At 45.3% G+C, this 15,473-nt stretch overlaps 1 protein-coding gene across 8 annotated transcripts in view; it reads right to left on the minus strand.

Annotated features, from left to right (window-relative positions):
- The window catches only part of PRDM16 (PR/SET domain 16), a 273,952-nt gene that overhangs the window by 115,014 nt on the left and 143,465 nt on the right, over window positions 1-15,473 (minus strand). For 6 of the 8 annotated variants that reach the window (XM_061450426.1, XM_061450425.1, XM_061450428.1 and 3 more), the window contains one exon: window positions 10,786-10,836. The exons of the other annotated variants lie outside the window; for them this stretch is intronic. In XM_061450426.1, coding sequence (XP_061306410.1) covers window positions 10,786-10,836 — 51 coding nt within the window. The remainder of the gene's footprint in view (window positions 1-10,785; window positions 10,837-15,473) is intronic. 8 annotated transcript variants of the gene reach the window in all.

Below are 15,473 nucleotides of genomic sequence, written 5' to 3' on the forward strand. Positions count from 1 at the left end.
ATCTCAGAATAATCTGCTTTCATGGTCACGGTCGTTTTAGAGCCTCCGTCTGTAACACTTTTAAGTCACAGGGACACAAACATTCACATAGCAAATGGCTACAGCCTTGGTCCAGGTTCAGAAATAACAGAGACATAGACCAGGAGTAAATAATAAACCTTGGTTTTCTGACCTCATTACTCTGAGAATACCTTGTTATTTGGGTAATAATAATTAAAATATTGACTTCTTAATATTCTGATTTCTTTCCTTGGACTGAAATACCTTCAAAAAGCAAAACTGCTCATGTAGCTGTGCAAACAGCAACCTGGGCACAAAGGAGGGAAGCGCTTTGCCTAAAGTCATCCTGGCATCAGGAGAAGGATGTAGACATCAGACACCTACCAACACTACAATGCCTTGGAAAAATGAGCATGACCTTAAAGCCCAGCTTTTCCGTGCACTGGGATTCCCAGTTTTTCCCAAGGGTGGGACAGACACGCTGCAATTCGATTAGCAGGAGATAGGGTGCTGTCTGCAGCAAGCCTACCAAAGCAGAGAGCAGATAAGCATATGGTGAACATCAGAACTGGAATGGAAGATGGGCTACCATTCAAACGAGAAGTTTTTATTGGCAAAAGGGTCGGCAAATATAAACTGCCAGGAATAAATTTACGTTGGAACCCAGAAGACATGTTCTAGTCATCAGAAGACAGAAAGCCTGAAAGAAATTATCTTACTGAAGGGGGAAGGGACCCCACTTACTGAGGAAAGACTGCACATCCTCACTGCATGTGACTGCAGGAAACTGGACAAAATAACCCAACAGCATTGCTCCAGACCTCTGTTCCTAATGGGAGTTGGGGTGGAAAAGAAGCAACCACCCACACAAAGTGTGTGAGCTAAAGGAAAAGGAGTCGTGCCAGAATAAAGCCCAGTGTAACTCCAGACTCGGGGACACTCAAGTGACAGTGCTCATCTTCGGGCTCACCAGACCTGAACTCCCTCCACAAGTTGTTCAGGAGTTACCTTCTCTGAGATTCCCAGGATAAGGAATGTTATTAATCTCCATATCAAGGCAGCAGCAGCTGAGCAAGAGGCTGCCTGAAGCAGCCAATGTAAGTCAGCAGGTTGCCTGCAAGCTATTTCTGGGCACAACTACAGAAGGAGTTAACCAGATATAAAGGGAAGGGAATGAACAATCAAAGTCAGTACTCTTCTGGTGTTATATATAAATGTATGTGATTAGAGGGGGAAATATGCAAAATGAAAACTCTTCTGGATTAACTTTTCATTTAATTTTTAAGGAAAGAAGAACTTTACCACCTTAGCACGATCATAAGAACTACCTTGATGCAACAGCATTTCTGTAAACTTCCAGAGTTTCTACCAGACTGCATATAAGGAAGAACCAGTCGTCTTGTGGGTGACACAAGCTGAAGCTTAAGACTGAAATAAAGAGAAACAATTCCTTCAGGACTGGTGATTTATTCATCTGGAACAGAAGGAATTACTCCATCAACCAGGGTCTAAAGTGTTCTGACAGCAGATATGCACAACTATCTCTACAGCAATTATTAATGATCTGGAAAACTGCTCAGTAGCAAGCCTCACCCATCCTGAGGCCAGCACTCATTTCAACAAACCCCAACATAATCAGCTAACTCATGAAGATCGGGAGATAGGATGCTTCCATGCGACAGAAGATTTCTTCATTTCATTTCCTTATAAGACACATGAAGCTTGAACAGAAGCATGAGGAAAACGTCCTCCATGGTTTATAAAGTAGTTTATCATCTATTCCACAGCTTTCCATCCTTTTCTGTACCTCTGTGTCACATTTTAAAATAAGGAGGGAAAACAGAAGAAACCAAATCACAGAATCCTTCAGGGGAAGGGACCTCCAGGATCCTCTGGTCCAACCTTTCTAGGTAAAGCATGACCTAGACCACATGCTCCAGCACAACCTGCTCAGCCCCTGTGCAGGGTCCCACATCACTCACACTCCTTCCTTGCTGGTTACAAACTCCGTAATAAGCTGCTGAATTCAGACCCAGGCTGGGCTGGAAGGACTGGAAATGACTGATGCCAGCACAGAATCCTGGACACGCTGCCGTTTCCTCAACTGCTGCTTTACCTCCTCCTTGGGAAGGATGAAATCAGCCCTGCAAGCTCTTGTGTCTCTGCGTGAGCAGCGAAGGACTTTGGACTCGGAGCTTGGCAAGTCCCCATCAGTTTAAATACCACATAAATCCTCACTTCTAGCGTAGATATAAATGAGAGCCCAGACTAGAACTGATCGCATGCTTCCCAACCCGAAACTACTGTGTTGAAAAGTTACTGTTTGATTAAAGTATTCACAGAAATTAATGTTTATCAGAAGCTAAGGGAAATAATCTCCAAGTACAGAACCCCATTAGGTTTAAATGCAGCATTTCTGGCCCAACTCACTATGAGATCAAGGTTTGAAAACTCACGATGTTGTGAAAAGAAACATCCATAGTGAGTAAAAAAAACCCATGGACAATCATTAGGACATGGAGCTAAATCTTCTCATTACTCCCAAAACAATCTGGCTTCACACTGCAGGTCACAGCAGACACCACTCACTCAGACAACTACTGTAGCTACTAGAAGGGCAAAGTGAATGAACCTCACTTGCTCATGAAGCACTGCTATTGCACGTGAAATCTCCTGGGGTAAAGGCAGAACATCACTGAAGAGCTGACTTTGAGGAATGATTTTTCTCCCAAAACAGTCCTATGAAAAAATAAATCTGGGCATTTTATAATCTCATCAAACCCTCAGCTCATCTAAACCCCATCCAACCAGCACCACCAGAAACACTGCACTCCTGGAACGCGCCTGGGATGACAGTCACTGCTGCTGCTCTGTAAACCCTTGATGCGTTTCTAAAGCAAAATATAGGAGAAAAAAAAAAAGAATAAAAGCATTTCTGTATCTGCTATGATTTATATATTTAATTTTCAGTCCCTGGCATTCAGGTCCCTGCATTTTCCCTTTGATTTGTCTTTTTAGAGCAGTACCATAGTGATGGCAGGCAACTTCAAGTCACTCCCCCTGCTATTCCCCCCCCTTTCCTTCCTCCCAGTTACCGTCCAGGTTTCTGGATTTAGCTAGCCAGCTCTAATAGGCTCCTACCTGATGTCTATTCTCTTTAACAGCTGCACAGTGCGATTACCCGAATACTGCACACACCTCAAGATCCCAGATTGGATCAACAGAGCCATCTGGCTGCTCTGATGTATGCAATGTATACAATAAATCTGGGGTCCAAATTTAACTCTGGAACAGAATCCCACCCTATTCAGCACAACCCGCTCCTACATCACTGATGGATATTCCCAGGACCGGGTAAATAAGTGGTGGCAACAGACGGGCACAGGGGTGCGGCAGCTCCTCCTCTGCCGCGGTACCGGATACAGTCCAGTCCCACCCCGCTCCATCCCACATGTGGTTCTGAATCCAGCCCTAATCCTGGGAATACCTCTCCTGGCAGGGGTTACCTTCCAAATTAACGACAGTTCTGAAATCCCAGAGGCCATCATTCCAAAATTTGTGCTGTTTTGTCTACTCCGGTGATTTAAGGGTTGTCAGAAAATGTCAGAAAGGCCACGGGGCCAAGGGCTTCCTGATGACTGAGGATTTTCTTTCACATGACCTTCCTGAAGTTGATTTTGGGCTCCAGACAGTGCTGCCTTCAGCTCTGACAGGGGCCGGCTGGCAGCAGATTCATGGGGATCTCTGGGGCATTCTGGCATTTCTAAACTGAGGAGAGGCTGTAATACCTCCTAATCATCCTGAATATTCTTTCACCAGTAATCGCCTTACAGGAGCACGTAAATGCCAGCCTTTCAGTGCGCAGCTCCTCTTGCGAGCACACAACGAGTGCGTGCTCAAAGGTATGCAAACAATTAACAGCGTCTCTTGACTGCAAAGAGCAGACACGCATGTAGAGAGGTTTCCATTTCACATACGATCTTGCATGTGAGTTTCAACAAGGAATCACTGAAATTAACTCTGTTTACACACAGAAAGAGAAGACGGATTGCGAGAAAAGTGTTAAAGCTGTTAATATGTGCTTGTGAATGCAAAGTACATTGCTCAGCCCCTAGCACATGTGGGTTTCACACTCTTTAGGAAGCCCTTAGCTATATCAAAGTTTATAAATCTTAACTTTACACACATTATTCACGTAACTGATCACTCAGCCAAGATGTCGGAACAAGTCTCCTTTATTTGCTTTGCTCTGCAGAGGGGCTGGGCCCCCCCAGCCATGCCACTGCAGCCGACCAGGCTCTGCTGTGAGTACCCATCAGCAGAGCACCAGATACTCCAAACCACTCCCCAGAATAGGCATGCAATTAATTACCTGGCCAGCGAGCTAACGAGCTCCCATTTCTGCCCCAGTGACAGGAGGTTGCCCTGATGCCAAGATACAACTCTGACACCTCCTATAAATTAGTAGTGGAGTGGGTTTGGCTTTTTCCCTCTCAAGCCAACCACCAGTTGGGCACAGGGGTTAAAGAGGACAGCAGTTTAGAACTGATTTTAATGTTCCAGGCCAGGCTGGACACAGGGGCTTGGAGCAAACTGCTCTAGTGGTAGGGGTCCCTGCCCGTGGCAGGGGTTGGAGCTGGAGGAGCTTTAAGGTCCCTTCAACCCAAACCAGTCTGGGATTCTATGATTCTATGACTCTGCTACTCACACTTCCTGCTGAGACACAGCAGATCACCAATGCGAGTGGGTCAGTTCTGCCAAGGGAACAGCCTCTTGCCCCTCGCATCCCACAAAGCATCACTGGTTCTGTAATAGCTTGAGGCTCCACACAACCTGCGTGTTTATGTTTGAGATGCACTACAAGACAAGGTGACCTCTTGTAACTCGCTGCCTCAAGTTAAGCAGACACTTTTATCTTCAGAGATACTGTTCAACAGAGATGCATGTCATTTGGAGCAATGGGTATAAATAGCTCAGCAGCACATTCGGACACTTCCCTCTCAGCTGCAGCAATCACTTATTCAAGGAAGTAAGACGGCAGGCTATGAATTAGGGCTAAAAGAGCAAATCAATGTCCTTGCATTCGGTTCACACTGTAGTGATTTAGTATGAACTTGCCTAGAGTGGGAGGGAGGAAAGGAACCAACTTACTTTACACAAAGGTCTTAATTAAAGTCGTATGAGGCGCTTACACCGTATCCATATATTTACATTAACTTGCAAAGAGACAACATGGTAAATCACCATTAACCACCCTCACCCTCTGTCCTCCTGAAACAAGAGGCCCATGCTGATGCACACTGTTAACATCACAGCAGCTGTACTTGACTTGAACATACTGGAGACATGGAGAGAGCAAACTTAACCACTGCTACTCCTCTTCACTTGCCCTGATTTCTGGGTTCAACCCCCCCGAGACCTCTTTCTGGACTCATTTATCATACACACACACACACGATACGATCAAGCCCAAACATCTGCATCCCAGAGATGAAACATACAGCGCTGGTCCTGCAGGACGGCTTCACCATCGCTCTCCGCTGGCGCCTCTGTGCCAGCTTACACCTTTCTTTTACTTTACATGCTTCATTTCAGCAAAATCAAGGATGCAAACTTCTTAGAAGTACTTAGTTTCCATGGCAACCTAAGCTGACCGCAACATTATTGTTCTCAAGAGGGAACTGACTTTACTATATGTTCATTCACTGAATTAATGGACTCCTGGTTCTTTTATTAGCAGCTCTCTAACAATAGAAAGAGAGAAATGTTATAAAAAAGACTCTCAGACAACTGTCCACTCTTTTGTCCAGGGCTTATTGGAATGACGCAAGCCTATTCAAGAAAAGATCATAAAAATCAACTCAAAGCTGCCTCTGTTTGTGGCAACTAAACATACCTTTAGTTTGGAAAGATACAACCTATAAACCAGGCAAATCAAAGCTCCTTCTGAAACAGTAACTGTAAGGCAGTGATCGTGCTGCAACTGGACTTCAACTGTGCTGTCCGGGTACGGTTACAGGAGCTCACAGGGGTTTGGGGAGCACCGCTACCCCCAAGGTCTGGGCGCCATCCTCAAGCTCTCAATGTGTTTCAACACCACATTCCCCTTCCTTAAGCACAATCTAAGCACACAAAAGCAGGTGGAAGATAGGTCTGGTTAACAGTGTGAATTCTCAGTATGAAATCTGTTTTAACCCCACTACAACTGGGGGTTTCCTTCTTCAGCATAGACAACTGAAAGATGAACAAATCTCACTGCAAGCTGGATTCTGAAATCCTGACAGTTGTAAAATACTTTTTATTAGGCATAGATAATAAATATATTCCTAATAGCTCCCAAATGCAAATGCACTGTGTGTAGGCGCTGCAAACCCAGAACTTTGCAGGCTCCAGTTGAAATCTCTGCATGTATAATGTTATGACAGGCTGTGATCAGGCCTGGGGGTGTATGGTCCGGCTCGTAATTGCTCCACAAAAGACAGTTAACAGTTCCCTTGCTCTTCCCTAACTACCTTCCTGACTGCTTATTGAAGTCTGATTTCTTACTCCTCTGGGTCATCATTCATCAGTCCTACAGATCCCGCTGGGACAGACCGACCAGACCTCTCCATATCCCTTGTTGCCAGAGGCCATTTCTGACGGCCCATGATATAGAAAATGTCTTCACAGCAATCCGGAGGGACAAACTATGGTTATAATACCCAAATAATCATTTTGCAAATTATCATAATTATCAATCAATCATCTTGTGGGAACAATGTGTTCCTGAAGTATCAGATGGTTCCTGTGACCTGTAGCATTTTGCATATAATAATAAACCTGGTGAGATTTATGGCCCCATCCTGCTTTGCATCTGCAGTGGCAAAACATCAGTTAGTTTCCACTTTTGTTTAGGAGCAAAAGCTTTCCACCCACCCAGGTTTCTGTTTACAACTTGGCGCTCTCTAAGAGGTCAGGATTTCTGATCTCACTCAGCTCTCTAACAGTAACTTTGTTTTTAAAACTAATCTGTGTGATTTGGGAGTCGAGAATAAATCACTGCTGCCCAAATTACCTCCGCTCAGTGACACCAGCATTATGTTACCAGCTTCTGGTATTTTGCAGCGTGAGTACGAACTCGGCCAAAGCGGGGGTAAAAATGGGTTTTGCCTTCGGTTTTTGTTGTGGTGTTTCGTATAATGCCAGATTGAATCCCACTCTTTTGAAGCTGATAGCATCTCCCGCTCCCTGCGTGCTTCGTTCTTGTTAATGGATAAATTCAAGCTCTCGAGAAAGTCAAAGAATAAATTTAAAGCCTTTTGCCAAATGCCTATCCTATTGGATTTTGATAAGACGGCTATTGAGCTTTAATAATGTCTTCTATCCTTTTTCAGCTGGCCCTTAACATGTCTCTTTATTTGTCCCTAAAGCCTCTTCAGTGATGCCTTTTTATTACAAGTCTCTCAGCTTGCTCTCAAGGGAGACAGGGTCGACAAGAGTGATAGATAGATAACTCTATAGATTATCTCCCACAGATGTTTTCTCTCCAGTAGCCCCTCAGGCTATTCCCTCTAAGTAAACAGAAACTAAATAGAGAGTCTACTGAAGAGAAGTCCCTGAGGTCTCTTGTCACCACAGCCAGGAGCTCTGCACAGAGCCTCCTTCAACGTGATTCTCGAACCGTTGGCCAAAGTGACTTAGAGGAGAGATAAATACACCCAGCAGTGCTCCTTGGGAAAAAAGGTGTCCTGTAATGGACACTGGCCTTGCTTCCTGCCGGAGGAAGTCTGAATCTTTCATCTCCCTCTCAAAGTTAAATCAAAATGACAATGAAGATAATGGTAACAAGCCACTGGTATTAAACACAGTGGAGAAGCGTAGAAAATGCAGAGCAAGGGAGCACGTGAGCTGCTCTCTAAGCAAAATAAACAGGCTGCAGGAAGATGGCCTGGAAAAAAGAGACGTCTGGGAGCATGGGCAATATACCCAGAGGTCTAACTTACACCCAGCTCTGAATGCACACATTCAGGTCACTAAAAAGAGGGAATCTCCCATTTTAGCACAACTCCCACGATCGATTCGTTCAAATTAAACAAGCAGGATGAGGAGCTGACGTACATTTGTGGAAGTTAAACTGAGTATCAGCAAGCACAGCAGATAAAAGGAAGACTTACTCAGAGCACAGCACGTTTATAGTCTGTGGCATTTCCACATACAGAAAAATGACCCTGGGTACAGGTTCTTTAATAACATTGGTAGAAATCCTAGCTCTTGTGAGACAACCACTAACAAATAAATCAGCTCCCTGATGTTAGTGGTCCCAGCAGAAATAACAGTAATACAAACTCAAAGATACTGGGCACGGTGGGATAATACTTCTTATTTTGCTTTGAGCCAAAAGAAGGCCTGTTTCAGTGTGCAGTATAACAGTGTCTGCGCCTGCTCTGCTGCATCTTCAGACTTTTCACTGCCTTTCAGTGCATAAGCAGTTATTTAAGAGCATTTCTGGTCTGGCAGATGAAGAGCAGAACAAACACTGGGGCAATTTTCAAGCAGAGATGCTTCCTGAGCACCTTCCTGTGCCTCTCGCACCATCACACTTCCCACACCCCCACCTTCCATTTGCTTTATTACAGATTTTCTCTCCATTCTAGGGATTTTTTCTCTTTCTCGTTCTTGTTACTGCCCAGTTCTGAAGCCCTGATGCAGCAGCCAAAGGAGCCACTGACCACTGTGGTCTCTGTCTGGTTCCAACATCCTCCTCCCCTGGTTTAAATCAGCGCACCCACTACAGTTACATTTGTCTTCAGTCACCTTCTCAGCACCAACTTATCTCTGATGGAACAGGAATAAACTGAAGTCAAATCTCAGCTCTTGTGTCTTCAGGGATATGACAACAGAGTGATTTAGAGAGGCTGGAAAAGGAGCTCTTCCCCAGGAGGGTTTTGTGCCAGCGGAGCAGAATGCCCGGGTACCTCTTACAAACAATTCCTGACACTACAAAACCTGCAAGGAATGATTTTTCATTCCTTATTTTTCATTTTCTTTGACTGAAAAGCTGTCTAGCAGCAGTCCTGTCACAAGCCATAAAGTTTAGACTTGAACTCTTTACCTCACTGCTTTGACCTTTCTTACCCGAGCTGTAAAACCCTACTGCCCATCCTTCAATAAATTTATCACCTCATAAACTCCCACTAGTGCTTCCCTACAATGCATTTAAAAGACACAAATGGAAGGCCAGTCCTTCCCCAAAGTGTCAAATCTCCTAATTGTCCAGTTCTATACCTGCTGGACAGGGGGAGATCTCAGGACACACAGTACGGTTCAAAGACCTGTAGTTTCTGCAACATTCTCATCTGAAACAAAATGACACTGAAGTGCAAACCCATGTACTGCACACGTAAAGCTGCCAGTCTAAGGCTTCCTCCTACCCTTGTCTCACACACAGCCTGCTCTCTTTAGTGTCCTGAAGATTCTGCAAGGTAGGGACACGGTTTATTTGTGATGCTGTAATTACAGACTGACAAAGAACCAGCCGAGCAGGGGAGAACTCCCCCATCCGCCTGACGAGCGCCTTGTGATAATACGAACCTGCCACCTTGTCACTGGGTCTGTCCAGACAAAAGGATCCCACAGAGGCAGAGACCAACACCCCATGAGTTATGGAGATGAACAAGGTAAAAAGTTCAGCAGTGTTGCGACAGGTCCCCCGCAAGGTCATGGGATGGTCAAAGGATGTTTCATGTCGGGAGCCGGGCCTTCCAAAGCAAAGCTGGGGGCTGCCGCGCGGTAGAACAGTCGCTCCGCACCGGACATGGGTCCGAATGTCTTTCCCCAAACTGACTTTGGAGCCGGACAAGTATTACATCTCCCTTTGGTTGGCAGAGGGAAACGAGTGTTTCCTTTGAGCTCTCAGTTTAGCAGCAGCACTGACGCTCACCTCACTGGGTGAATAGGAACGGCAGGGGCTGCAAGTTCCAGTTTAAAATACCTTCCACTTCCAAATACTCCTGCGTTATGAGGAGCACCGTGAATACTCGCCACAAGACAACTGCAGATGCAAAGGACAGCCACCTCCTCATCTCAACACGGACACAGACATCTAGAGAGCCCATCGTCCAATACGACTTGTAACACTTTACTTCAGTAAAGCTGTTAACCGAAAGACAGCCACGGAAATAATGTGATTTTAGTGTTACTGAGAATAACCTCAACCAAAATAGCAACCTGGCTACTGAAGTGTGCAGCCTTGAGGCTGCCCCACAGCCACTAGGAAGAGATTTAGACAGCTGGGCTGTATTTGGAACACATTTTTCTCTGGTCAGTATTACAGTTTAAGCATCACAATGTGATGAAAAGCACTGGTAATACATCACATGAGTTAAACTTTATCCTTTTATATATCTATTCCTTTTCCCTTGGACTCCACATAAGCCACATTTACATGGTGAAGCGACCTCTAAAAATTTAGCACTTTTAACAAAGGACCAACATTTTCTTTTACTGGAAAAGAGGTAAATGAGGTTTTTCACTTTGGACTCGGAGCTGTTTATGTTGTAGCTGAGTCAAGGAGCACTTTAAACTCCTTTTTCTTTTTCATAAGGACTGGAATCACAAGAAGACAAAAAACGATGCCAACAGCAGCACAACACTTCATCCAGAAAAGCAGCAGCAAATACTGGAAACCTTTTACAACGCTGTCACGACACACACCTCCGTTCAGCAGCAGGAAGAGAAAATGAAGTGCCGAGCTGCACCTCAAACCAGGCAGTAAAACAGTTTGGATAAGAGTGATCCATGTCCTACCTTTTTTATGTTGCCCTCTTGGGAGGTCACCTCGGGATCAGTCAGCATTTGCTGAGAAAAAAACAAAACAGAAGCAAAATTCAGTTGAATTGCAACTGTTGGAAGAGAACACACGGTTTGTTTCCTTGGTTTTACAGGTCAAAACTCCCAACTGCAACAGAGCAACACGGATGTTTTAGGAGTCAGATGGAAGGATTATATACCAGAACCACCATCATTTTCTCCCACAAGTTTTAATGTTCTCTGTAACTCCTGTAAGCGATTTCTTTAGATTGAGCCGATGGGAAGATGCGTTTCTTTCCCCAGTGGCCGGTGATGCGGGCTCTGAGCACGCAGAGGATGGAGATCTGTGGGCTCTCCAAAAGCGCATCCCCCAGAGCAGAGTGGGGACCAAACCCAGCTGCCAGCACCACACCAGCAGCTTGTCCCAGTGGCAGGGACTGACCATGGGATGCCTCAGTACCTCAGTGCTCCCAGCAGCCGTGCAGGAAGCTCTTCAGTGCCTCCTCCAACAAGAGGAGTGGTGACACAAGTCATGAAACCACGGCTGTGCTTTACCTCAGGTGAGATCGAGGTCAGTGGGCCTTCAAGGGGTCAATACCTCCATCTTCTATCACACTCCATAGCCCCATCAGGATAAATGTACTCAACAAGGACCTGATCAAGCAGCCTGACTCATACTAAGTAGCTTCACTGCCCTCAGTGGGGATCTCAGGTGTCTCAGGTTTAACATCCACCCAAGCACCAGGATGGGGTCAAGGTACTCAGGACTTCCAGACCCAGGCAATGTATTTTGGCTACCAAACAGCAGAAAAAAGCTCCAAGGAACTGAAATCCAAATGCCAGGAAACCCAAGATGTGATGAGAATGGATATACACTGCAAAGGAACCTCACTTGAAATAATCACAGTAATAAACGAAGGCCCAAAGAACTCCGTTGTGTTTCTGCAGCTGAGGGTTTGGCACCAAGCTCTTGGAGCCCTTTGCCCATGCCCAGGTGACATGGAGCAATTCAGAGATTTCCAAGCTGCTGGCAAACATCTCCCAGCTCAGCTGCAATAACAACGGGTCGTGTTCTACACAGCAAGGATCCTGAACCAGCCCCTGGTTTACAGCCACTCTAATAGATACTGAAACTGCGGTTCAGAAAGCAGCTGAAAGCAAACAGGAGCAAGAGGTGAACACCAGAGCAGTTAGAACCCGTGTGCTCCTACGCTGTGTGTGTGCATCCACGTGCTGAAATCTCACCCTGAATTACTGGAAGCATCAGGAGCACGCGTCTCCAGGTTGCTGGGGAATCAGTGACCATTGCCAAGCCCAGAGAACTTGTGGATCCGGGTGCATTCAACCCCCAAAACCTTTACAATTAGGCCATGAAACTCTCGGAGCTGTAATATAAATATGCTTGTGCTAAATGACTTGAAAGCCTTCATGGAAGGCTGCTGCTTCCAAATGAAGACACTTAACTGTAATTATTAGACGCACAACACCATTCAATACAATTGGTTAAGCATGTGCATTCAGAGTGCATAATCCACCCGCTCAACATGGCCATAAACATAGAGGGGGAAAGAAAAAAAACCCTAAAATGAAGTGCAAATGGGGCTGTGGTATAGTCCTATATAAACAGGCTTAAGAGTCAGGAATTCCTGAGTCTGAATCTAAACGCCAACACAAGCTTCCTTGTGCCGGTTTGGACAGATCTGCGTGCAAGGGGCAAGTTCTGCTGCTCAAACAGGATTTTTCCCCCATCTCAGTTCAGAGCAAATCCCAAATTTGACCATTCTTAGGGAACGGAACTTCTGTAAGAAGCATTTCATCACATTCAGACCTGGTACTTCCATGGGAAAGCATCAGGGGCTGGTTATGTACCTGGTCATGAGGAGCACCGCAAACTGGCTGGGTTTTGACAAGGTGAAATCCGTTCACTTTCCTTCTGCTATAGAACTTGTGGGGAAACAAACCCCAGAGCCAGAATGTATTTTAGATTTGATGGAACCATCTCCCCATGCAAACTATCAGAACAGTTTGTGTGGGAAAAGGTATTTTACCAGTAGTGGGAGACCAGGAGCAACTTTAAATGGCATTTCCCATCCTTCCTTTACAGTTGAAAATCCTGGAGTTCAAAAAGGATAAGGGTTACATCCGGAATTCAACAGTGTGGGACTAAGTTAGCTTGGACATGGCCCATGGCCTGATGTCCTCGGAGACACATCTGACATCACTCCCCACAGCAAAAGAACCAGACACTGCAGTGCTGTTGATGCAAAAAAGCACCTCCTGATTCAATGGGAAAGCGAGAAAGAGGGAAGGAAAGTAAGTACCAGATGCGATGTTTATTACTAAGAATAACACAAGATGCTTTGAAAAGCTACTCATGGGGTAAGTTCAGCTCAGGCTGGACTTCATCTTACACAAAACGCCCTAAGACTAAATAGAGGCTTGGTGTGTCCAGCGGCTGCGCTCTGGCACTTCACACAGATGTTCTTAAACGTTCCCCAAACTTACACCAGATGCTGTTTCTATCAACTGATACGCTGATTTTTAGCCAAAAGACAGACAACGTGTCAGCAGCAGCCGCCAGCACACGTGGGGTGCAGGCTCCGCTCCGAGCTGCATCTCCTCTGCCCGCTGGTGAATCCCTACATCCCATGTCCTGGGCTCAGCGACCTGGTGGCAACAGAATCCTGCCTCGGTCCCATCAGCCCGGGATGTGCTATAATTTGTGCAAAGCCTCCCGAATGTATTCTAAACATGTCAAGTAACACCATGTGATTCGTTTTGAAAAACAGTTTACAAGCTGGCATTCTCCAGCTGCAGTTAACCCTAATTTGATTACATTACCCAGACAGATCACAATGAGCTTATGTAAATAGTAACGTTATCCATTCATTCCCTGAGCTCAGATAAACTGTCATTTAAAGGGAAAAACCCACAAAACCCAAACTGAAACGGGCATGCTTGATGCCTTCAGCAGGCTCTGACAGCACAGAGGATGAGAGACCAGAACCTGCCCCTGCTGCATCCCTGTGAATCTTGATTTTTAAGGAGGAATTCCATGGCTGCTCTGAGTTGGAAACAGAAGAGGATGCCCCGTAATTCCATAGAAGCAGATAACAGCACTTCTCAGTAACATGTTCTGCATTGTCATCTGTTCCTTTAGTAAGACCTTAATACATCAGTGCTGAAGTCAGTAAGACTTGAAGCACGTCAATGTTTAAAATCAGTGTCCAGATATATCACATCTTATCAGATATCACGATATGATGGAACTGGCCTTTAAAACACACCAGCTAAGAACCCTCCAACAGCAAAGTCACAGAGGTGATGCTCTTTCACAGTAAAGCCAGAGGGAGAAGGAACCCACAGAAACCCATTTCAGCACTCGGGAACTTTTCCCATTGGCTGAAATTTATAAAATCCAGGGATTTTATAGCACTTTCTGGCCACCAATTTACCAAAATTTCACATTTTCTATAGTAAATGAACTTGTGAAGCCCTGTTAACTTGAGGAAATTTTCAATATCCTGCCTTGGGAATTTGAAAGGAATGTGCCTGGAATTAAGAGGAAAGCTCTTGTCTAGGAGGAAGAATTTCCTCTCCTGGCTGGTGAGTGAAGGAGGATGAACAGCACAACTCTGACTGGCAAGAAACAAGCCAAGGGCTGAAAAGAGTATAAAGAATAAACCAACCATTCACTGCTAAGGGCAACCCCAGCACAATTGGGAACACTGTAGAGCAGCCAAACTGTGGTTTGCAGACCAGTAACAGCCTGCAAAGCCATGGTATGCACCCCACAGACCATTTTATAACCATTTATTTCTCAGTTGAAAGTCTGAACAAAAAGGTGGTCCAGTGCTGCAGGAAAAGTGACCAAGATCAGGAGGGAATCAGTGGTGACCTGCCATGGGGAGCACCTCTGCACTTGCTCCTGCCTTGTGTCTGCTGTGGCTTTACAGGAATTCTTCCTGTTCGCCACCTTTCGGGAGAACAAAATGCAGTTTACATCAGCTGAACCATTACAGGTGATTCCAAAGGGTGTTCAAAAGAAAGGAACATCCAAAGCCACCTTGTAGTAAGAAACAGCTCCTGCTCATCACCTGAAACAAACCTGTGCATCCAGAAAGGAGCAGGAAAGCGCTCGGGTCGTTAATGTTAAGAAGGAAAATGAATGTCAAGCATTAAGAATAAAACACACCCCATTTACATACATGGCACGGCAAGTTCTGGATCACCTCTTAAAGACCTAACTCCTCCATGACACTGCCATCGAGGTCAACTGCAAATACCAGGAAGTTCCACAGAATCTAATGGAGAGCATTTGTAGTAACTTCAATAAGCTGAGGACTTGAGACTTCCAGCCAAGACAAATAAGAGAGGGTACTGATTAGTAAATGTCACCGTTTCTCTTGCCAAGCACTCAGGGACTGGTGATAGGAGAGTATTAAATATAATCTCAGAGTCTTTAGGGGCTCTTTGATTTTATATTGCATTCTTATCGGGTCCTTAAAGTCCAGTGTTAATGAGCACGAGAAACGCGCTTGAGAGTTTGGCAGGTCTGCTCAAAGAAAACTTATTCCATTCACTCCACGTGCCCCTGGGATCCAGGCTGGAGATGCTTTTCCCTTTCACGTGGCGCCACATCTACCTCTCCCCATTCTTCTTCTCCATTTGAGCAATCCAACGTC

The sequence above is a fragment of the Pezoporus flaviventris genome, unplaced genomic scaffold (genome assembly GCF_033815535.1).
Source record: "Pezoporus flaviventris isolate CSIRO_AGI_PZ_B2104156 unplaced genomic scaffold, CSIRO_AGI_Pfla_v1 ptg000009l, whole genome shotgun sequence".
Classification (NCBI taxonomy): Eukaryota; Metazoa; Chordata; class Aves; order Psittaciformes; family Psittacidae; genus Pezoporus; species Pezoporus flaviventris.